This window comes from Etheostoma cragini, chromosome 15 (assembly GCF_013103735.1).
Source record: "Etheostoma cragini isolate CJK2018 chromosome 15, CSU_Ecrag_1.0, whole genome shotgun sequence".
NCBI classification, from domain to species: Eukaryota; Metazoa; Chordata; class Actinopteri; order Perciformes; family Percidae; genus Etheostoma; species Etheostoma cragini.
Genome location: NC_048421.1, coordinates 13,325,596 through 13,349,944, shown reverse-complemented (window position 1 = coordinate 13,349,944; position 24,349 = coordinate 13,325,596). Strand labels below are relative to the sequence as shown.

At 37.6% G+C, this 24,349-nt stretch overlaps 2 protein-coding genes and 1 long non-coding RNA gene across 5 annotated transcripts; 2 read left to right on the top strand and 1 right to left on the bottom strand.

Annotated features, from left to right (window-relative positions):
• The first annotated feature begins 1,066 nt into the window (after nucleotides 1-1,066).
• On the top strand, nucleotides 1,067-3,040 carry psmg3 (proteasome (prosome, macropain) assembly chaperone 3). The gene is made up of 3 exons (XM_034893602.1): nucleotides 1,067-1,235; nucleotides 2,043-2,271; nucleotides 2,664-3,040. The coding sequence occupies exons 2-3, from the start codon at nucleotides 2,053-2,055 to the stop codon at nucleotides 2,814-2,816; spliced, it is 372 nt and encodes a 123-aa protein (XP_034749493.1). The 5' UTR covers nucleotides 1,067-1,235; nucleotides 2,043-2,052; the 3' UTR covers nucleotides 2,817-3,040.
• On the bottom strand, nucleotides 2,956-24,324 carry LOC117957684. The gene is made up of 3 exons (XR_004659559.1): nucleotides 23,139-24,324; nucleotides 21,558-21,559; nucleotides 2,956-2,969 (listed from the first exon to the last, which is right to left on the bottom strand). It is a non-coding gene; the product is annotated as an uncharacterized LOC117957684 (long non-coding RNA).
• tmem184a (transmembrane protein 184a) lies at nucleotides 4,007-20,321 on the top strand. Of its 3 annotated transcripts, none has more exons than XM_034893599.1 (9): nucleotides 4,007-4,230; nucleotides 4,619-4,840; nucleotides 8,281-8,446; nucleotides 9,334-9,424; nucleotides 11,251-11,326; nucleotides 14,943-15,034; nucleotides 16,315-16,484; nucleotides 16,569-16,766; nucleotides 19,034-20,321. In XM_034893599.1, the coding sequence occupies exons 2-9, from the start codon at nucleotides 4,619-4,621 to the stop codon at nucleotides 19,261-19,263; spliced, it is 1,245 nt and encodes a 414-aa protein (XP_034749490.1). In that variant the 5' UTR covers nucleotides 4,007-4,230; the 3' UTR covers nucleotides 19,264-20,321. The 3 variants fall into 3 exon arrangements, with proteins under 3 accessions (XP_034749490.1, XP_034749489.1, XP_034749487.1); XM_034893598.1 differs by having other exon boundaries at nucleotides 4,007-4,444; XM_034893596.1 differs by having other exon boundaries at nucleotides 4,008-4,386.
• Nucleotides 24,325-24,349: the final 25 nt, after the last annotated feature.

Below are 24,349 nucleotides of genomic sequence, written 5' to 3'. Positions count from 1 at the left end.
TTTGCACCACTTCTGTCATAGTTCCAATATTTAAATAGCTCCCTGAAAACAAAGGGTTTATTCATCATGGGGTGTAAAGTGCAACTATTAAATAAAATGGACTAAAAATGAAAAGCAGGGCTGTAACTGCTCCTTAAATTTAAGCTCCATTGACAGTTAATTAAAACATCTTGCCTTGGTGGTTTCTTGCTTTGGAAGAGATGGTTTTGTTACTTAATGTTGATTGAAATGTACCAGGGCAGAGGATCGGCTTATTTTTTAAACCTAAAGACAGTCACTCCTGATAGGTTCAGTTCAATCATCCTCACTACATCAGTCACTTCTGGGAGTATAATTATGCATTGTGAACAATGCTGGAACCTTGAATATTATTTTGAGGAGAACAATGAGAAACACAGACTGCACTTAAGTCTGTTAATCTTCAAATCTTTGGCAAACCTTGGGCAAAAGCAGAAAATTCCAACCCTAATCTATTTTATTACTGTGGATGAAGTTGTGGTGATACTGCAAGGAAGGTTTATTGTGAGGTCAATGGACAGGACAAAAACAACTATAAAAAGATTATGAACAAATAGAAAATACCTTAAGGGACAATTTTACTGTTTATTTAACTTACCACAGACCATCATGCTATCTCTTGTTCTGAGACACTTTGTACCCTCTCTGCTGCAGTTCTTGTGGATTTGAAGAATTATTTCTGTATGCAGACATTTCAAAATAGATCCCAAGAAAGTGTAACGTGGTAATGGTAATGGTAACAGTCAATTTTGGAAGTAACAAGTGGACAAAATACATATCATGAATCAGCTTTTATTTAAAATATATAGAAAAGGGAATATGAAATACTTCAGTATAATTTAGTATGTTCAAATTTTAGATTTTTCCTTCAAAATAGACATGCCACAACGATTGTAGGCTATATGATGTTCCTCGTCATTAAAGCCTTTGCAGATAACTATAATTAATAATTGCCAAATCATGTAGCCCACAGATCTAAATGAATCAAATTCCATGTGAAAAAAAAATGATTTACTCGTTTGTTTTAAATAGAGCCAGAAATTACCTCGGAAGTCAGGCGTGTCTTCAGGCTACGTCATTACGCAAAGACAGCACACGCTCAACCAAACGAAGCACGTTTGTTTATGGCTAATGAATGACAGAGCCCTACTGAAGTTGCTGACAGTTAAGTGACTCCGTGCAGAAGCTTTCCTCTCCGCACAAAACAAAGAAACAGGGTGAGGATTTTTATTTTACATAAACCTCAACTGTGAAAATTACAATTGAAGCTAACAGTGACGTTACGTGTTTAGCTAACTGCATGTTAGCCTCTGCATTTTAGCAAACAGTAAGCTAGCTAGCTGCTTCCCTGTAGCCGAGTATCACATACTATGCGGAGTTTTCTTTCTCGACTCTGCTGAAAAGTAACACTTGCCTATAATCGATCCTAAAATGTCTTTGAAGGAGATGGGATGTGGATTTTAGCGAAGACATTCAATTAGCCAATAGCTACTCCTGTAGTTTGCTTTCTGAACGTTAACGTTGCTTAAAGTTAGCGGCTAACAATGTGCTGTATCAGAGTCTGAATATCCCAATATAACTTTTTTAATCGTAACGTTATGATTATTTCCACATTTTTGCAAATAAGTGAGCGGTTTAATGTTATTTCCGTTATTTAAAATCTGAAATGCACACTAGAATTATCTGTAGGATGCTAAAGTTACATAGAGCGATCACTATTAAATAGCTAAGTTATCTGACTGCCTAATGCTGTATTTGTAGAGTTAACTGTAGAACCTGAGGCGATATAGCAAAGCTATACCAAATAAATGTTATGGCTAATCTATAGTGTGACAGTAACGTTAATGATTTTGCAACTGTTATTTTAGAAGCAAAAATACCAAACATTTTCTGTACTACCTTCTCTCATGTGTGGTTTTAATTTCTTTGTCATATATGATAGTAAACTGATATGATGATACATTTTGGGATTTTGCTTGTCACCTTCAACTCCTGGAAATTGTAACTGCCATTTTCTTCCCCAGGATTACCAAAATGTCATCTACCGAGCCCGTCATCAGATCAAGACAGACCGAGAAAGAAGTCAATGGAATTTCTACACAGGTCGTCTGTACAGAGTTCAGCAATTACATATTTGTAGTTCTCACTCAGTATGGCAAAATGGGGACCTTGATTTCTGTCACACCTGACTCCAGATCTAATGATATCAGCACCCCAACATTCTCCACCAAAGTACTGCTGGGCAAAGACGAGGTACGCTGGATGAATTTGGTGTAGATTAATATTGTATCGGTGTGTTACGGACATGTTCGCAGGACATGTTCGCAGGACATAAGACTGACTTGTTGCAACATATAGAAGATATGGGAAGACAATTTGCCATACACTTAAAGAAAAAAAAAAGGTTTATAAAAGGTGAAAATTGGTTTGTGTGTTGACTAGAAAAGAAGATTATTTATAGGTGTGTAAGGAAATGCTACATGTGTATTGTCTTAATTTTATTAATTAGGTTTCACTGCCCTTTGCACATGCAAGGATTGGAAAAGACATACATTTTCACTTCATTTTCTTCTGACATTAACGTGTTACATCGCTGAATGTTTGTGTGTAATTATCTCATACCTGATTTGTATTTCTGCTTTCAGCCACTGACGCATGTTTGTGCCAAAAACCTGGCAACTTTTGTGTCACAAGAAGCCGGCAACAGACCTGTCTTACTGGGATTGGCGCTCAAGGATTCCTCCATAGATGCCATAAAACAAATGAAAGAGATTATAAAAAGTTGTCAAGTCTGGTAGAGGGTCATAATAATGGACACGAAGCCTGAAGGTTTGGTCAAATACAGGCCTCTAGATGCTCCCAATGTCACATTTGTCTCCTGTGTATTTTTTATATATATTTATATATTTTGAATATTTTCTAAATGGCAATCTGTGATTTAAAAAAATAACCTGAGGCTTGTGCTGCGAGACAAAATGTTTAAATGAAATTTGAATTGACTTTGATCTTTTTGATTAGTTGAGACGCTCAATAAGGCCTTCTGAAAAACAATTTAGACTTTATCTGGTGCTTTCTGCAAGCCACTGTGCTCTCAAACACTGAAGAATGTCCAATAGCTCCAGTTTAATTTAATGTACGAAATATGTATGAACCCTACTTTACGTTTATTTGAATATGTTGACTTTATTCTTGGCAATTTTTGTATGAAGAGAATTAAGAAATAAAACCACTCACTTCCAAAACAAATATACACTCCAATAACTCCTGTCATCTCAGCCCCAATGCTTTTCTAATCTTCCTAATCTACTTTATCAGTAACAGCTGTGTTACTTTGGTGAAAATGCTGTTAGTCATTTAAAGTATTTTTCAAAGCAAAGCATTCTATGGTAGCAGTGTTTTACTGCAGATCGTGACAAAAAACACTAAATGAATTGTGTTATTATTTCAGATCCACGTTTGTGTAAAATGGATTTATAATACGTGGGAGTCATTTTGTATTATTTGTGTTATTGGGTATGATATGGGCCCTATCTTTGTACTTGTTCTTCTAACATCCTGCTTTTAAAGTGTAATGGAATGTGTATAGTATAACCTGCATGTTAATTATTCTGTGTTGAGGAGGATTTGATTCAAAGTTATGCTTGATTTTCTATTAAACAAGGGTATGAATAATAAGTAAATACAAAAATAAATATAATTGGGATGAATAAACTTCAATAATATAGGAATATACTGTAGGCCTACAGTTTGTCCGTTTTATTACCTTTTTAGTGATATTTCAGAGCCTTCATTAGTCTTTATAGTCAAACTTTCTTTATTGTAGATAGAATTTACCACATAGGAAAAATTTGATGTAGTGAAGTAGTACAACGATTTAAATGTCATATCAATTTTTACACTTATGATTAGTTTTACACGATATGTAGTTTTATTCGAGTCCAAAAAGTAAAAGCGCAATAATTCCTGCCTGCTGTAGGCAACGTGATGACGAGTTGTGGACACGTGACCCGTTCACCTGTGCCCGTGCGTGTCCAACCTGTTAATCTTTGGCTCACCTCAGACTCTCCGCCTAAGGAGCAATTCCAATCCCCGTCGTTTACACTGAAAATCTGACTTTTTAACGGGTTTCACAGAGTAAACACGTCCGGCTACCGCAGTACCTGTAGGTTTTGTTTGAGTTTTGACTCGCTGACTGTGTGGACTTCGACCCCGGTAAGACACCTGTTTCAAACAAGGAAGTCCAGTCTGTTGAACCCGTCTCTGATTAAGTCGACGGGCCTTTCGTAAATGGCATTAAATGAGGTCGTTGGCATTGTGGACAGTACAATCTAAACGGGATAAAGCTGTTCCCACCGTCCTCGGGATAAGGTGAGCTTTTTGTTGACGTTAAAGACGGTGAATTTTAAGATAGTGATCATTTAAATAGGTCACTGTTTCCCTTCCCTCAACAGTAGGCTAGTATATGTTCTAGAGAATGCATTGTTTTAACTTGGTATACTAACAATACAATTTAGATGTTTTGTTCACAGCAGCCGGCGTGAAATAATTGGGCAATATTTCCTGAAAACTTACTGACTGTTCTTATTTCCATCTGTTTCAGATGAACACTTCTTTTGAAGGAATGGATTCATCAACCGAAAATAATTCTATTGTTCACCTGGCTACACCAATTCTCCCAGTCAAGTCCGTCATCTCCAATATGACCATTATTCGGACAAGCAACGGGTCAATCATAGAAGACCAGATGTTCTTAAACACATTGGCTGCTCAGGGCCTCTCAGGGATATTCGTCTGGTCCGCCTTACTCATAACATGCTACCAGGTAAGTTTGTGTCATTTAAAAAAATAGTCCTAGACAGGAATATTTATAAATACACATGCTTGAAAAAAAAAAAAAAAAAAAATCACTGCACAACAAAACACTAGTGAGTACAGCCTCAGTGGTGTAAATGTGTAACCAGGGATGGTTGCAGAGTGACGCATTGCTCCTCCCTTGCCAGAGGACAGAAACAAAGTCTTTTATCCATGAAGGATTATTACCATACAGCATAGTGTTGGAAAGTATGTGTCTAAGCTTACACCACTTATTTTCATTTATTGCACTTTACACAAATCTGTGTGTGTGTGTGTGTGTGTGTGTGCCACCTTTTATCCAGAAACCATTTCAGTACTGCTCTAAATGAGTGTTTCCTCTTGCGTGGGTGAGTTACCCACTGTGCACACATGATAGCTTATCATTATGGTTTTATCATTCAGAGAGAATGCGGTGGGGTGCAGTGTATTATCAGCAGGGAAATCAATTGATATTGAGAGAACGTTCACAGCGTTATTAAGGATGAGGGTGTTGTTTTCCTGTTCACTGTGGGTTTAATGTTGTGCAACTGTAATCGTTTTAGTCAATTGTATAACCCTTGTATTGAATATGCATTCATCCAACATCCTCGGGTCAGAAGCATATGCCTGGATCATGTAAACGCTAACACACACATAATCATAGTATCTGTTTTTTGTGTAGTTAATTTAAGAGTTGTTATTGTGTAGGGTACCCTTTTCTAAGCTTTGTAACAACCACGAATAACAACAGAACGTGTAGCATCCAGTGAGTAATGTTTAGGGATTTGTTACTCAATATCCAGCAAATTGGTTTCTATCTTTTTAATTTTAATGGTACTTGCTTTCCCAAACCCTTGCGATAAGACATTTTAATTGAACAAATACATACTAGCAAGTGTACCGCAGGGAGATTGGAGCAGGTTTGCAACAGGCATCCCTTGTGTCTCACGGGGAGAATGAAATGGTCTGCAGGACTATTGTTGCAATTCTGGTGGTGTTTCATCTGACTTGGCTCTGGAGGATTGCTATAGACTCCTAAACTCACATTCTGAATACTAAACACAGAACACCAATGACCTTAGATCTTCTTAGCTGTAAATGCGGCAATGCTTTTTGGACTGGGAATCATCAGAGTGTGCCTCCCTTTTCTTGGTGGGCTTATTGGTCCTTTAGCAGCATGAAACATTTGGGATTAGTAGCAGTAGACTTAGTTTATCATGTACTGTCGTTGTCTCATACTTTACACATGTCTGTCTTATTTAGGGACAATATGTCCAATCACTTCTAATATGTTTTAAAAAATGTAATTACTCCGCCCCCAACTCTGTTGTCGAGCAGAAATAAGTCTGAGCTATACTTGGGCTTGAAGTTAATATTCAGCATACAAGTATGCATCAGCGTTGTGGAGTCAAGTAAGATGTAGTCTATTCTGGCTTTTCAAGGAAATGGAGGACATCCGTTTTATAGTTGGCTTCACATTACATGGAGAGATGGCCAAATGCGTCACACTCTCACCCTCACAGTAATCAGGCTTTAATTGCTGAATTGTCAGGCAGAATGAGACGCTTGATGTTGTTTACCTTGCTCCTACATATGGAGGTTTTAGAATTGAAATTGTTCAGAGCCACTGATGGTATGTTTTAAAATAGTTAAAAATGAATGTCATGAAAGTATTATTCAGCAAGTGAGACCAAGAATGAGTGAAACTACTATAGAGCTACGATGAATTGATTAGTGGATAGACAGACAAATAATAATCACCATTTTTAGTCATTTTTCAAGCAACAAATAGCTGGTCAAAGCTTCTCAAATGTGCTGATTTGCTTTACCATGTCATATCTGATTGTAAACCGAAACTCTTTAGGTTTTGGACTGCGCATATTTAAAATATTTAAAAAATGTATTATGCAACTTAATTTCTTACAATAAATATAATATGGGGTCCCCGCTCCATCTCTCTTTTTAGTTAAGGGGTCCTTGGCTTAAAAAACGTTGGCTCCTGCTTTAGACTGTAGTTAGCGGCACTTTTTTGGAGCTCTTTCTACACGACTGCAGTCATTTGCTGAAGCACAATAACACTTGAGAAACAATTTGACAGATTTTCCTAATAAATTATTGTTTAGGTCCTAAACAATAAACATATTTATTTGGAAAATCTAAACTTTAGGAGATCCTATGTGGAGAACCTAAACAGCTTAGTATTTTTTTTTTTTTTTTTGTTAAAGTTGTTGAGATCAGCCAACCTGCAGTCATCTACCAGTATTGCCTGAGAAGGGCAGTTTAACTGTACCTTACTCACACTCTTGAAATATGTCTTCCTTTACTGACTTACATGTCAAAGTGCTCTATCTACTTGAGATCAGAATCGATAAAATAACACTTACCTCAGCTTTCATTTCTTTTTAAATGTAATTCATCATTTTGGATGAGCCTCACATGTGTACAAATGGTTATATCCAGTGTTAGTTCTGTGATGTCTACAAACTAAGCCTTGTATATAAAACCAAATGTCACTGGAAAGAATGATAATTGGATCGTCCGCCATATGTTTGTAATCCAATAAATGTTGGCAGCTGCACCATAATACCTTTTTATGGGGGCATTTTGCAATTGTGGGGTTTTTTGAAAATACCCTTTTTTGTTTTTTTGTTTAGTGATCAAATTGTCCGCTTCTGTATCTGAAGTTAAAGCTACACAATATAAGTTTTAAACCTGGAATGTTTTGGTAGGTTATTTTCAAAATCGGACTTGGGTGATCTTTTTTTTTTTTTTCTAGTCCATCCCGCTGCTGTGTTTCATAATGACACATCTTTAAACGGACAGATCAGTCAGTGCAAAATGAAAAAGCTCTAATTAATATCTAGGTAAAGGGCATGTTGAGCTACTCCCACCACAAAACTCCTCATGTAACCCCCGCTCTGGAAACAGAATCCTTCTTCCACCCCCCAGGACCATGCTTTGCACTATGGGGATCGGGCTTTCTGCTCAGCCACTCCTCACCTATAGAATTCCCTCCCAGACCACCTGAGGGCTCCACAATCTACTGACTCGTTCAATAAGGGCCTAAAAACCTTTTCTCTTTAAGCACGATTTCTCGTAAATCTCTTTTTGTGTTATTGTTTATCTTTTATTTTTTTGCTTTGCTTCTGTTTTTACCCAGTTTTTAATCTCTTGTAGCACTTTGGGATTGATTCTTCAATGAAAAGGGTTCCACAAATAAAAGTTTTAATTATTTGTTTTCTGTTGGCTCACGTTGATCACATGCATGTGGTTTATATTGCTTCAAAGTTAGTGCTACAAGAAAACATTGTAGTTATTTAAATCACGACTATACTATTGAGTCTTTAACAATGCTCACCCAGATCAGGGAATACATTTTCTTGTTACTAATGTTTTTCTTATGCTTTGTTTTATGTATTTTCATTGCAGATCTATACACACCTTCGATCCTACACTGTCCCCAACGAGCAGCGCTACATCATCCGCATCCTGTTTATCGTGCCAGTTTATTCCTTTGATTCTTGGCTCAGTCTGCTCTTTATCAGCAACGACCAGTACTATGTCTACTTTGATTCTGTTCGAGACTGCTACGAAGGTTTGTGACACTTTAAATGATCTGCATAACAATGTCCTTTCTGTACATTCAGGCTTGTTCCCTACCCTTATATTTTACATGGCTGCCAAGAAATGAAAGACGAGGTTACTCGCCAAACTAGTTTTACAGAACAGTCATTGTTCTTATATAGATAGACATCAATTGAGGTGTTTGTAGGTGGAGTAATTTTAGGAGCATCCTTCTTTGTGCAAAGGTTTCAGTGTTTGCAAAAAAGAAGAAAAAAAACAACCAAGATCTTTTTATTTTTTCCCCAAATATATTTAATTCTGGAGTAATTTTCTATATTAAAATATTATATAAACTCTGTTCTGTACATTGCAGTTTAATTGTCTCTGTACATTGCAACTGTAATTCTGTATTAGTTTTGTAAGTTTTAAGACAACTGCACACCACCAATGGCAAAGGTGAATCATATGCTACATGTATTACAAGTAATTTGGTAAAGTGAAAAGTAGGAAAAACATTATTTGGGATATAAGTTTCCAGTTATCAGGCCAATTGTGTCACTAATTGATAGTGCAGGGAGGAATATTACCAGTGGCTACAGCTAAAACATAATGAACCTTCTCTTGACGGCACCATCTGCATTAGCTTCATTTAATCCCTCCTTAAATAGCAACAAAGGATTAGGAAGGGATTTCCAAGACACTAACCCTTGGACGCTTCTTAATGGAAAGACTGAAACAGTTATTTTTCCAAAATGTAGGACTAATTATTTTTTTATTATGTGGATGTTTTCTCCCCTTAAATTTGACCTTTTTAAATTAAGTTATACTTGACTGTGATAAGAAATTACTCTACAGTTGAAATCATGCCATTCATGGTTCAGGGTTTAAAGAGGTAACACTCTCTTTCTTCTGCTACAGCATTTGTCATTTACAATTTCCTGAGCCTGGCCTTTGAGTATCTGGGAGGAGAGAGTGCAATCATGTCAGAGATCCGAGGAAAGCCCATCCAGTGAGTGCTCTCATTCCAGTTCTTCGTTCAGTTGTGACATAAATACATAATGGTTTGGTACTGGTTTAAATATTTTTTAACTGATTAAGTTGACAGAATTATCAACTTCTCTTAAACTCAACTGGGGCCAATTACGATATGGATTTGTCTTCACGTTTACAATCCCAAATGGTGCAAGGTACATCTTGCTAGCCTTGAATTAGCATTTAGTTTGAAAGCAAAGTGAAAACGGCATGCAATAAGACATAAAAACAGGCTCTGTTTTATGGCTGACTCAATCACAGGGCAGCAGGTCTTTGCCAGGTTCTTAAGACAGTGCCGGCACTAATGTTGAGCCCTGATAAATGATGGATTGTGCAACGCTAGCCACTGGAGACAAGGCATAAGGGCTACATCTTGTTATATAAAAATGAACTGCACTGCTTGCTGTTTTTTAGGATTTCCATAGACATCCAATATTGTGGATGTTAATATTGTAACAGGTTGAGTATGTTTTAATCAGCAGCGTGGCAGAATAATTGGATCATATTTTTGTCTATATACGCCATTACCATACTAACAATCTAATTGTCAGCATGTTACAAAATGGTCACAGAATTTTAGTGGCATATCAAGCCTACTCCTATTCTAATTAATATTGTACATTATAATACATGATATTAGATTCAGTGTAATATATAATGTTCCTATTAATAAAGTACCAAACTGCTTAAATAAAATAACTCCGATGCACACAGGTTCTGTGGGAATCAACACAGAGGGCAACAAATACTTGGACTACTTTCACTCTGCAGGAAAATCCAAATTTGTTTCTCAAATACAATTTGACTGGATGTCCATGTGCTCATTTGCAAGTGATTACGATGAATTTGAGTGTTTTGGGCCTCAGAACACTGTCTACAAATAATAAAATACATGCAAATTAAAAGAAGTAGATGTGTAGACATTATATGCCAGTAATAAATATTGCTAATCTTTGTACAGTCTAAAGGTTAGGAGCATAAAAAGCACCAAGAGTGCTCTGAACAACAGCACCTTAGTCTGATGCAGCTACAGAGCATCCTGATTGTGAGTTGTTGTATAGTCAGTTTTTCTCACCAGTTTATTTAATCCATTTAACTCCCCACCCCCTAAACTGCCTCCTAAACACCACTGGCTTAGAGCAAGGACACAAGTAAAAGAGAGAAATTACATGCATTGTAACAAGAATTTATTCAGGATTTTCAGACCAGTCTAGCTTGTTGATGCTGTTGTTTTAGCCCAAAACCATTCAGTTAATCTGCCTAAGACACCATAAGACCAATACATCTTTAAATCCACTCTCACACAACACAACATACTGTATGTTACATGTATTTTAATGAATATGTAACAGCAATATTAATATTTTGCATTAAGGCTTCAAAGACAACTATTCCAATTGTAAATAAATCAAAATAGAGTGTATTGTATGTGTAATAACAAACGTTTAATAACTGCTGGAGGTGTGATGAGAGCTCGTCCCACATAACAGTGATATTGATACTTGAGAAGGTGGAAGAAGCAAATGTCTGGCATTTTTGCTTAAATAATTACTCAATTTAATGGATAATGAAAACTGTTGATTTAATTTTCTGTCAATTGACTAAGTGATTAACCAAAAATGTTGTTTTTAGCGCTATTGTCAATAAAAACTAATTAATCAAGCCAGTGATTATTTTATAGATGATTGCATTGTACATGTGTTTCTATCTAAATACATACTTTAATTTGCTTCTGCTATCTGATGCTAAATATATGATGGTTGACATGACTTACTAGCTCATCATTTCTTGTTGTCTTCACAGGTCAAGTTGTCTGTATGGTACGTGCTGCCTTGGTGGAATGAGCTACTCCATCGGCTTTTTAAGGTTCTGCAAACAGGTAAGCTTCAATCGCTTGCCACGCTTTTGAGATGCTCCTTTTGACCATTGAAATACCTTTTGCAAATAAGAATAAATCAACAAAAGACACCGCTCTGTAAATTACCATTCTATCAAGATCTTCAGACTACTTAAAAATGACAGCTGTTATAATTGGTTGTGCTTTTCAGAGAATAACATCCACTGATTAAAAAAGAAAAGGGGAAACAAAAGCAATTCAGGCCACGTGGAAGCAGCTTGATAATAACCACAGAGTGATGATATGAGCTGTCAGACCAGCGCTCCCTCGTAATGTCTTGGGATGCTGTACAAGCTCCCAGCCTAAGACTGATGAAAATTGAAACTGAGAGTTATATCTTCAAACCAAAAGACGTGGGGAAATTAACCTTTTTTTTTTAATAAGCGGTAATAAATACTCTGTGCGTTCACTGCAATCCTATGTGTAAATGTTTTGAAAAAGAAGACTATGCGCATTTTCTCTGGTGGCACATCTCAATAGAATCTTGCATAAAGGATATTTTTTGCGAGAGGACAATTTAAGATCAACAGTCGATTTTCAAAAGAGTGTTAAACAATGTTTGTCTTCCAGCTTTTCTATTTACCCAAATTTTGTCTAGCTATTGTTTGGCCTTACTGTTTAGCTCTGTTGACCTCTGAATATCCAACCCGGTCTCACGGCAGTTCGTGAAATGGTGACGTTATTTTGATTTGTTGATTCGTCAACAGTAACAAGATTTTCTCGTTTATTTTGTGGTGGTGACTATGAAATAAACGCCGGGGCATGGTCCGCTGTCTCTGGGGGACGCAACAGCGGGGACATGAAACTCCACATGCCGACGGACGGACCGCCACACGCGGGATGCGCTACAACAACGGTTAGGGTGTGGTTAGGAAAGAACAACAGGGAAAGGACCATGTGGGACGCAATCCCCGGTCTCCGAAATGAGAGCCTTGTGTTGTTTGACCCATCCATCACCCCAACTAACCTCCCAAGGCAGATTTTCAGCTTTTCAGTGCTACTGTAATTGTGTTGTTATCACGAAAGGTGCTTCCCATTGAATACGTTAGTTTAAAATTTGTGCTCACCACCACAAACAAATCTTGTCCCTGTACACAAATCTATAGATTAAATAACATCACCATTTCACAAACTGTCATAAGAATGGGCTTGAATATCCTGCTTCTGCCTTACTTTTTTTTTCAAATCGGTGTGAAAACTCTATTTTTAAAATTGTAGTAGTAGTAGTAGTATGTGTTAAAACACAAGTTTTGTTTGCTGAGTGTCAGGGCAGAGAAACTGTCGGCCTAGAGCAAGGACTTATCACTAGCTTATTCTGCTTTCAAAATGGGTCAACCTCATTAACATTCATTGAACAGACAATTTTACAAATCAATTCTTTGAACACTTCAGAAATGATCAAATGCTGTTTTGCAGGTCAACTCCCAAGAAGGGAGTGACTAACCGAATCCAAATGAATGATACCTTGTCAGACATATTAATTTATTCTAACTGGATTACTAAAGCACTCGATCATATTGATCAGATAGGGTAGTCACTGGGATTAAACACCAGCGTATTTGTCTTTGTGAGAGAACTTTAAGGTGAATAATCTGCAACAGCTCATCAAAGTCAAATACTAAATCTAACAGATGGTACCCTGCCAGAGCATAATGTGTGAAAGGCCTTAATCCATGTTTTTGGTGGTGGGGATAAAAAAACTGAAACACTTTGCACATTTTGGGGAAGCTTCAATGTGCGATAAGAAGAGGGGTTAATAATTGAATCACTGATATGGAAAAGCAGCCTAGAGTAATTGTGGTTCTTAGAGATAAGGTTAGAGGATAAGCTGCTCTTGCATCCCAAACAGTTTTCTGACATTTGAATTTAAGTCCTTTATCATATTGAGGGACAATTTAGGGTCTTATTTCAGAAAATGGGTAAAAGTGGAATCCTGTGGACCCCAGGAGCTGTTGAGGGCCATTTGGGAGAATATACTGCCATTGCGGCTGCATTCAAGCTACAACTACACCTTTACACCAGCACAAGATCCTTTTCTACAATTTATTTTCCCTAAAGGTAAGAACAGCAGCAAGAATACATAAGCAGTTGAAAATAATGTATTGGTGTCAGGCAGAGGTTTTCTTAAAAGCCTTTCAGAGTTTCTTTGCAGAAATTAAAGATGCAAGCATAGACCGCAGCACAGAGGCTGGGAGAAGAGTGTAAGGCAACATGACAATCCAAATAATAGCCTTGTTGTCCGATGCAAAGATTTCTTAAACTGTTCAACTAAGAAGGATTAGCTTTGACGGCCTGTATTGTAGTACACAAAGTAGAGGGGTATTGCTGTTCAGCAGGACTCAGGACAAATTTTCAAAGCGGTTCTGTCGATAGTTGCCACAAGTGAACCATTGTGGTGTTCTCTGAAGTGGTACAAATTGTAACAGAAAGAAAATGCCTCTGGTCATTTCAAGCTGTGAGTTCTATAGGAGATGTTATTTAGGAAAAGGCCAGCAGGTTGCTAACAAAATATGGGTAAAGTCAAATGTGCCGAGTAAAACGGATGCACGTTCTCTTAAATTCACATAACCCTTTTGATGCACCAGTTTGCAACAGAGCTGTTATTCTATCCGTTGACACGTATGCAGAATGAACATATCCTCTTGGCTTTCATTTGTATCATGCAGTGTACACTGACACTTGCTTGTAGCTTAATATTAAAGTGTATTACTATGTCTGTACTGAATCGGTATGCATGGATGCAGTTAATACATTTGAAGCAGAAACCGTGGTTGATCATGGAGTCAGTATCAATGACATTTGTCTTTATTAACCTGTGATAATGCGGAAAGTTCAATAAAACAAAAATTTGAAGCTTTCAGTACTGATAGACTTGGCTTTCCCTATCCCTGTTCTAGTGCCAGATTGTCACTCTGAATATTCTCAAAGCAATTCCGTAATCTTAATGATTATTGGTGTCATTTTGTCAAGCCCACCTCCAACTCTTGCCCTTCTAACAAGCATCCCTATGGCTATTAAAGTTGAGCACCCGTGGTCTGTTGCCTTTCAAGTGCCGACACGGTGGTGGGCGTTTAAAGCAGCCTCTGTCAAAATGGTTGGTTCAGGCTTCAATAAACAACACAGAGGAGACCTGTCCTCAAGTCTGACATTGCATGCAAGTGTACTACCCCCATCCAGACAGTCCCTGTCCATGGGGACATCAGTATCAGATGGTTTACTTATTAGAACTGAAGGAAAGACAACTTTAACAAGCGACGCATTTTATGACACTTTTTAATTGAGGTGTTTTAAGTCAATAGTTTGACATTTTAGAAAATATATTATAATGTATTATTTGCTTCCTTGTTGGGAGTTGGATGAGAAGATCGATAACACTCTGAGGGTTTTGTGCCAGACATTTTCTAGGAATAGTCAACACATAAACACTAATGAACACTTTGTTTTTGTATGGATTTGGATACGTCAATTTCAGATCGTCAGTTTTTTTTCTCCAGGTAATTAGATGTACAACTGATTCCGGCGTCCTTCATCCTCTTCCTCCTTCATAGTGTCCTTGCTTGTTTGGGTGTCTTAATGTCAATTGTAATGTGTATTCCAGGCGACTCTCCAGTTCTGCGTTGTCAAACCCATCATGGCAGTCATTACCATCATCCTGCAGGCTTTTGGCAAATATCATGATGGAGATTTCAAGTAAGCAGCACCTCTCTTTCCATTTTGTTCTTTGTGTATCTTATACATGCCATGTTATTGCCCGCAGGTTTATTTGCTGTTTATGTGCACATGGAAATATTTTGAAAATGGAGACAATTATCACCTCCTCACAGTTGTCACGATGACGATAATGGAAGAAAATAATGGGTTTCATTTCTGGCTGAAAGTGCTGGGTTCAAACTTTCCTGTGAGTGTGCCATAACCTCAGTCTTTTGGGTATTGTTGGTATTGCAAATAACAATTCAAGGGTTTTTGATATATGGAATAAATAAAATATATTTCTTTAGTTTTTCGCCACTTAAGTGTTCTGGAATGAAGACCCTTAATTCTTATCGTATGTTGCATTCAGTGAAGAACTTTGTTATAATGGGAGATGAAGTGTTTAATTTCATACTCTGTTTGGATGTGATACAAAGAGGGGAGGAAATTGCAGACAGACTGACTTAATTTTTGCGTATTTCTAATCGTACCAGATGAGAATATAAAGGTCTCAATGGACTATGAAGAGTAATGCATTCAATAAATTTCCTTTAGCATGTAATCAAAAGCTATAAAATCGGCAGCCCATAAACTCTGCCTGACTTATTTTCAGATGCTCTTCTCCGCCTCTCAGCTCAGTGTCTCTTTTTTAGATTCAGCTGTGTCAAAGTTTTTTTTTTTTTTCTAAACTACTCAGAAGAAGCAGAGTTCAACAAGAGCTTGAGACAGACACTTTTGATCAGAATTAAATCATTACCCTCTTAATGTTGAGATAAAAGATAGACATGATTACATTCTTCCTGCTTATTTCCCCATTTTCTTAACAGCTAAATTAGCAGGCAGACATATTTTTTCATGTCTCTTTTTAAGCTCTGTAGCAAGACGACAATATACAGATTATTTGTAAACTTTCAGCCAACCATGCACTCTGTATTGGATGGAAGTAATTAGTGTACGCACAGCTGAGGCCTCAGAGACACTCTCCCGAATGCAAAGAGTGTAGAAAAGCAGTCTGACAATGAAATAAAGTCTCACAGTCTATAAAGCTGGCTCTTTATCATATGCATCCTGATATTAAAAGCATATACTGTATGTAAGATGTACTCTTTTTCACTCAGCCCAAAGTAATAAATGGATTCAAAACATAGATAAATTGTAGCTGTCAAAAACGTACAGAAGTCACTGTACGCAGACTTGTCATATAAGCAGATAGAAAAATGTCATGGTTGTAAATTTACCAAATTTGTAATGATGGGGCTATTCTTATTGTTTCTATGCAGCATAAATGGAGGATACCTATACATCACTATCATCTACAACTTCTCAGTCAGCCTGGCTCTCTACGCTCTCTTCCTCTTCTTCTTTGCAACAAGTGACCTGCTCAGACCATATGAACCTGTCCTAAAATTCCTCACAATCAAATCTGTCATCTTCTTATCCTTCTGGCAAGGTATGTGAACCCCTATACTTTTTCTGTATCAAAACCAGTACATAAACATAAGAAATTTCGGATGAAAATGTTGCTGCTTTGTAGGAATGGTCCTCGCCATCCTGGAGCGCTGCGGCGTCTTACCCAATGCGCTCTTCATAGATGGACAAGAGGTCGGCGCCGGCACTGTGGCAGCAGGCTGGCAGAACTTTATCATCTGCATCGAAATGTTCTTTGCTGCTATAGCCCTCCGGTATGCCTTCACCTGCACCGTTTACCAGGAGAAAAAAAATGAAGTGCCAGGTGAGCGATCTTTACCGCTTTCCTTCTCCTTGAAAATATGTTGACATGTTCTGACGAAAAGGGAGCTGAGCCAGAAGGCAAAGCTCTCGATCTACCGGGCAATTTTCGTTCCTACCCTCACCTATGGTCATGAAGGCTGGGTCATGACCGAAAGAACGAGATCCAGGGTACAAGCGGCCGAAATGGGTTTCCTCAGGAGGGTGGCTGGCGTCTCCCTTAGAGATAGGGTGAGAAGCTCAGTCATCCGAGAGGAGCTCGGAGTAGAGCCGCTGCTCCTTCGCGTCGAAAGGAGCCAGTTGAGGTGGTTCGGGCATCTGGTAAGGATGCCTCCTGGGCGCCTCCCTAGGGAGGTGTTCCAGGCACGTCCAGCTGGGAGGAGGCCTCGGGGAAGACCCAGGACTAGGTGGCGAGATTATATCTCCAACCTGGCCTGGGAACGCCTCGGGATCCCCCAGTCGGAGCTGGTTGATGTGGCTCGGGAAAGGGAAGTTTGGGGTCCCCTGCTGGAGCTGCTGCCCCCGCGACCCGATACCGGATAAGCGGTCGAAGATGGATGGATGGATGGATGTTCTGAGGCTTATTGCCATTCTCCACCATAGAATGAGGGTTATTCTATAACCCTAACCCTGTACCACCCACTGCACCTTGCCCTTGTCACCTCCATAAGCTGATCCGGGTTGCACTGTTGGTAAACCTCACGGCTGTAGATGTCTGCCTGCTCTTTTTTTTAGCCTTCAACTTCCTTTTAGTTCTAAGGTAAATCTAACCTGGCTCACAGCTGGGTGCCAAGGGACCATTAGTAGAGAAGGTGTTTGTGACTGAATTGTAGGCAGTCCATTTATAGACTGCAGCCTGTGTAAAAGCCGTGATGAAAGAAATAGTCATCATGCCCGTTTAGTGATTTTTATTTTTTATGTATTATATGTTCTGTCCTACATAGGAGCTAATATCTAAAAGTTGATTTCTATGTAGGCGATCAACTTTAAGGCTTAATTAGGTTGGTTAGAGAGTAAGAAAACATGACTTATGAAGCACTGAGTGCTTAATACAGTGAAGGTAACCACATATGGTTTTATCTTCACAGTTAACTTTCCAGGTCCACTGTACAAACATAATGAAAGTGTTCAGTGAAGCAGGATTCTATTTCATAATATGCACAAGAATCACCCTTCCGCAACATCTAGCTCCCCTCAGGGGCAAGCAAGAGAGAGATTGATTTTTTTTTGCACCAACATTGCCATACAATACCATAAAACTTTGATTAGCCACCCGTACAAATTTCAAATACCAGGCCACAGGCCAGTTTCCTTAATGAATGCAGCTCTCATATAGTAGCTCATATTTTCAGAAAGTCATGTAGTTGGCCCAATACACCACACACAGCCAGTAGCAAGACAATCTAGTAGTTCAGTGACACACACACATACAGTGCTGTTCATGAGTATATGAACACCTGCTTAAGTTGACTAAAAAGAGGAATAAAAAAAAATCATCTTTTGGAAATTGATCTCAATGCCTTAATTAAAACAAAATGAGGAAAAATCCAACATGGCAGGGTTTATTTCAGTTACCCTAATAGCTGGTTTGATTTGCAATGAGAGATGATTTTTGGAGAGTAGCCCATGCCAATCTCTAGGTATGGTGAAGGGTTTGTGTTGATTTGGGGCTATTTTAATTCCAACGGCCAAGGAAACTTTATCAGGATGCATAGTGGACATCCATGAAATTTAAAAATAAAAATCTGCCTGCCTCTATGGGAATTTAACATTGTATGTCTATACTCATGCGCCCTTTATTTTAACATTGATTTATTCACCATACATTATTCATTCACTAAGAAAATTGGTGTCCTTAAAGGTTGTTTGAATTTTATACCACATTTTTAATGAAGGCAATAAGATACATTTCCAAAAGATGTTTTTTTTCCAGTTAGCTTAGCATGATGACTGTAAACGGCTAGCCTGACTGTTCTTTTCAGCAACTCTAAAACTCACCAATTAATACACTATTTCTACTACTACTATGAATGCACCTTTTGTTTAAAAAATAAATAAAAATAAAAGGAAGAAATAAAACTACTCAAACTTTACAGGAGATACTGTATAAGCTAGTCTATTCCTATTCTTTGGCGGCAAGCAGTTGCCAGGCAACCAGAAGAGGTTCCAGGAAGTTTGTATCAGACAATTTCTTTGAAGCTGTAACATCCCATGCAAGATTGTGTCATCAGTCATCTCTTAATGTCTTTTCTTCCCATGCTGTTCCTACAGAAAACATCCCTCCTATGCACAGCATCTCCAGCGGTCTGAAGGAAACCATAAACCCGGGAGACATGGTACAGGATGCCATCCACAACTTCTCCCCAGCCTACCAGCAGTACACTCAGCAGTCCACACAGGAGGTGGTGCAGCCCAGCACGAACGGAAAAGTGGCCACTGGCAACAAGAGCTCCCGCAAGTCTGACAAAATCATGCTGATTACCTCTGATGATGAATTCTAGGCATTTTTACAACAAGATCCAGGTGTTTGTGTCCTTGCCACCCTTATCTCTAATCCCTTGGGGAAACATCTGTATCACATATTGCACAGAGCTGGGTTGAATCCAGGTTGTTTAATTTTCATTATCCCAGTATTTACGATGGACTGCTTGCTTTTGTCCTATTTTAATGAATGATTTAAGCATCAAGAGGAGGATGAATTGATGGTTTATAAAAGTGATAGCTCAATGACCAAAGAACTGATCTGTTTTCATGTCAGCAGTAATAATCACAGGAAATGACATGGAAGTCCCCTTCACTGTATCGGAGACATCTGGAGCTGTGCATGTTCTTTGCATCAAGCTGCTGGATGTTCAGCAGTGTCCCTGATCCTGATTCTGTTTTGTTCATTATATCAGCGCTCACTCTCGGGCCGCCTGAAGTGCATTCCCTCTGATTCATGTCAGTTTCAAAGAGGAGAAGATTATTATGTGACTCCAGGAGGGAAACGGGGAAGCCTTAGCAATGGCTTGGAATGACATTTAATGGACCGTCTCTCGCATCTGCTTGTTTGAAGTATTTGCTGAGCATTCCTTTGTATGGTTTTCCTGACAAATGAAAAGATTTGTACAGAGACACCTTCGTTTTGGAGCAGGCTCTTTTACACTGCAGACTATTGCACTTGGCAATCCTTTACATTGTATATTCCGTAACATGGACAAATTGGATAAACCTGTCTCCTACAAAGTGGGAGTTGTATTATGGTCGTTTTTTTCCCAGGATGCTAAAGAGTTTAATTCAGTGTAACTAGACAGCTGTTCTCCTGATACTAATAATTAGTCTTTTTACAGCTTCTGCACTATTGTATATGCTTTTGGCAGAACCTTCTGTTTTTGACGTTTTTGCATCACTGTTATTTCATGTACCACAGATTATGAAATATGCACATAATTTGATGGGTATAAATTGTGGTGTTTAATATGATGTACAGTATTTGTGTGAAGAAACTTTCGATAATGAAGTTTTAATCTTTTTAATGTGTGTAGTTCAGGCATAGTTTGACCAAACCAAATTCTGTGTGGAGAAAAGAGAAACCCAAACAAATATGTGCTTTGTAGTTTCTTCTTCCACTTTATTTTTCTATAGAAATGTTATTTGTGTTTTATGTCACATAGGAGACATTGTTAAGCTTTCTAAGTAAATTAGTTATTGGAGACCAATTCTGTAGCCTATATTAAAGCATAACTCTCCAAAATGTCACGTAGGGTCTTTTTGTGAATGTACGCGGATCAAACTGGGAGTTTTAGGGGCACTTCTATGATGGCATCAAAATCTCTGTCATAGTAGGGGCACATGACCTTGAGCATTGAGAACCTTGTTTGTGTACACAGAGTTTACTAAAAATAGTTTTTGAACAACTCACTTTAGCAGTTGGTTTATCTGCTTGCTGCCATCTATGCTTTTTAGTAAACTCTGTGTACGCAAACTGTTTTCTCAATGCTTGAGTTCGTGTGTAGAGCCCCTGGTGATACTTTTGAGCAAGGTTTCATGTTGTGTTGACCGTGCTTTGTATAAAAATAGCTATTTTTGATTCTTTAATAATACCCCCTTCCACTCCCATTCAAAAGACCATTTGACCGAACAGTTGGTCAATTTTAAAAGGAATTGTGTGTCTTAGTCCTGTGTGGCACTTGTACAGAATTAAACAATATTTTTTGCTTGTGTAACTTGAACTGAGTGAATCGCCACTTCTTGATGAGGAAAAAGCTTTATTTGAAGGTACAAAAACAGACACAGCAGACTTATTTATAGGAATAATTTACCATACTTTAAAAGAGAGCAGAAAAAAATACAGACTTTATTTGTACATGAGGGTAGTTCATTGAGAAGACATGTACATGAATGTAAAATAAAAAAATAATTTAGATGCTTTTTTTTAATAAAATTAAACTATTTAATGAAATAAATATAAAATATGTATGAGCAGACTTATGACAAGTTGTGATGGGTTTATACTCGGGTTTATGCTGCCTTATTACTGTCCTCTTTTAGTCTCAACATTTTGCTACGAGACTAGAAAAAGGAACTTCATCCAAACTTAACATAGAAACAGTTACTCTTGAATGAACAATTAATTAATTAAAGTATACATAATGTAACCCTATCCATACTGTATACATGCTCTGTTCCTTCTATTATGGAGCTTTTTAGTTATTAGTCAAAAACTCTTCAATCTACAAACACGACTAAAACTGACTTTCTACATGTCTAAAGTTAAATACTGTAGCTTGTAGGACTGGCTAAGCTTGTGTGTGACAGCTTATTTCATCAAAGACATGTTTTCAGGAAGTATTTTTAAATTAAAACCTTGAATACCTAGTCAAGATATACAAGAAACATCATCTCCATACATACATTTGCATTGTTATAGTTCATATAAAAATGTAAAATAACCACTATCCTAAACCATTTCAGCTCCTTGGTACTGTAACAAGCTGCAGTCGCTTCAACTGTAGGAGGAAAGAAACATCCATGGTAGGTAATGTTTATACCTTTTTTCAGCCATAAACTTGTCAACATTTCTGTATAAACCTCCCTAAAACTATTTGCAAGTCCGCTTTTATTTTAGCAAAAAAAAGTGTCTTGTAGTAAATGTAAATTATGTCTGGAAAAAATTTGCTTGTCGTTGGCCTAAGAGCAACATGTAATTTAGAGCTTGTAGGATCTCTGCTGGGTCACACTGGATTTAACTAAGTATTCGATTCACCTGGAGAGAGGTTTGTCTTTTGGCACGGTACCGAAATGTATACTTTTTACATTAACTGGACATTTTGTGGGTATTTTTAAAGGTCCCATCACATGATGCTCTTTGGATGCTGTTATATAGACCTTAGTGGTCCCATAATACCATATCTGAAGTCTCTTTTCCAAAATTCAGCCTTGGTGCAGAATTACAGCCACTAGAGACAGTCCCACAACGAGCTTTCCTTAGTATGTGCCATTTCTGAGTCTGTAGTTTTTGAGGAAAGGAGGAGGGGCTTGAACATTTGCCACTTTGCTCATTTGAAAGCCATGTATATCTTTTTTATATATATATATATAGCTTTTATTTTTTCAAAGGCAGGGCAGGATACCCAGGCCTTGGTTTACACCTATCACCATTTCTAGCCACTGGGGAACCATAGGCAGTCTGGGGGAACTCTTATCAATGTTAAAAAACCTCAAAGTAAAATGTTCATGTCATGAGACCTTTAAGGTGTGCTGAACCTCCAACCAATTACAGTAATATGTCCTCAAATTAATCAATATGTCATTTTACAGCATTTCGTTTTGAAACTTTACCACAAGAGGTCACTGTAATGAGGCAGAAAATGCTTCAAGCTCCATTGTCTTGTAAAATAACTTGCAGAAAATGACTTATGTAAACATGGCATATGTATCCATATATTCCTCTGACTATCTTGACTCAGGCTTAAAACAGACCTTAAACACAAACAGTTCTGGGTGGACAGTCTTTAGCAGCTTTAACATTATTTTCCGGCAAATACTTTTGTTTTAAAATAAGACCATGTTTTCTTTTTTCTGAATAAAATATTATCATTTATTCTTAAACTAATGTAGCACGAAAGGCCCAGTAAAGTAGTATTGAAAATGTGGTCAACATTAGGCTTTTATTTAAAAAGAAAATTAATTTACTGGTCTGATTTGATTTTTTTTAATTTTTTTAATCCTATCAGACCAATGTGCTCTTGTGTTTATTCAAAATTTGAGATCACTGGTTTGCTAACGTAAACATTTGGCATACGTACATTTCCAGTTGAAGGATCCACAAATTATGTTGAATCTGTTGCCTTTGAATTTCTTTATCAGTTTGATTCCAAACCTTTCACTTAATTACATTTAAAAGTTCTGAAGTCAAAGTGAAATGAAAGATACATGTGCTCTTTACTAACGGCAAGAACCTGCCGTTAGAATGTCATTTCCCATATTAAATGGTTTACGTTTGACTGTTACAGATAATTAGCTGCAGCCTGTATGTAACCCTAGTCATGGTCTGTCCAATAATAGTAAATGTGCTGAGAAGAGTTAATCATTGGGTATAAATATTAACAAAGAAGACATTAAGTTATGAATGAATAGTTTTGTCATTGTAAATGTGAATACAACTATCAGAAAAAGCTCGGCATTAACATAATTTGACTGATTAAGAATGATTACATAATCACACCACTTCCAGGATAGTAAACATCAATATAGAAAAATATGTAATATATATTTATATACTGTATATATAAAACTAAGTATCAGAAAGAGAACATATGATGTATCAACATAGAGACCAAGTGAAAATACAAAATAAGAACACAGCATTGCCCCTGCTTAAAAATCACAGCAGGTTGTACAGCAGCAAGGTTCCCCATACTGTTCTTTGCAGCTATGGAACAGGGGGAAAACGGTCATGTCCTATAAGCCAAGAGAAAATCCCGACATGAACAATATCTATTGACTTCACTCCAAATTAGGAATGGATCCTCGGTAAGAACGACTTGATTTCAAGTGAATTTCATGTTTAAATATCTTAAAACGTACAACAGGAGCAAGGTGTTTAATGCATTTAGTTGTCATGACACAGCTGTTTTTAGAGATGGGCGTCAGGAGTTCTCTTGTAAAAGAGTGTGTCAAAAAGAAAAGTTTATAGCTACTGTTTTAGAATTACCAACACCAGCAGCAGCACTTCTCGTGACCTAGCAGTAGGAATGATTTCTATTTGGACGGCGTTCTGAATGTAAAGTGACAACGGAGGCAGTGGGAGCTTTATCCTTTCGATAGTCTGTAATATACAGGAAGTACGTTTAATTGCATTTTACTTGTAAGGACCGCTCTCATTATCACTATATCCAATATGGATTACTTACTAAAGAGTGGCATATAAAGTAAAGAGGCAAAACATCACCCAGTAAGTGCTGTGGCATACATATCAGAGAGCATACCATCCTTAGTTGCATTAGGCTTGACCTTACAGTAGGTGGTTACACCACATTAAATCATCATGCAATTAAGCCCAACTAATATCAGTAACGCAAGAATACCTTCAATTCTTGAATCAGT

Bases quoted from the DNA above. Each gene is read 5' to 3' on its own strand.
- psmg3 (XM_034893602.1), top strand. From the start codon at position 2,053: ATGTCATCTACCGAGCCCGTCATCAGATCAAGACAGACCGAGAAAGAA. The intron at 2,272-2,663 runs GTACGCTGGATG...TTCTGCTTTCAG, and splicing joins TACTGCTGGGCAAAGACGAG to CCACTGACGCATGTTTGTGC.
- tmem184a (XM_034893599.1), top strand. From the start codon at position 4,619: ATGAACACTTCTTTTGAAGGAATGGATTCATCAACCGAAAATAATTCT. The intron at 8,447-9,333 runs GTTTGTGACACT...CTTCTGCTACAG, and splicing joins TGTTCGAGACTGCTACGAAG to CATTTGTCATTTACAATTTC. The intron at 9,425-11,250 runs GTGAGTGCTCTC...TTGTCTTCACAG, and splicing joins ATCCGAGGAAAGCCCATCCA to GTCAAGTTGTCTGTATGGTA.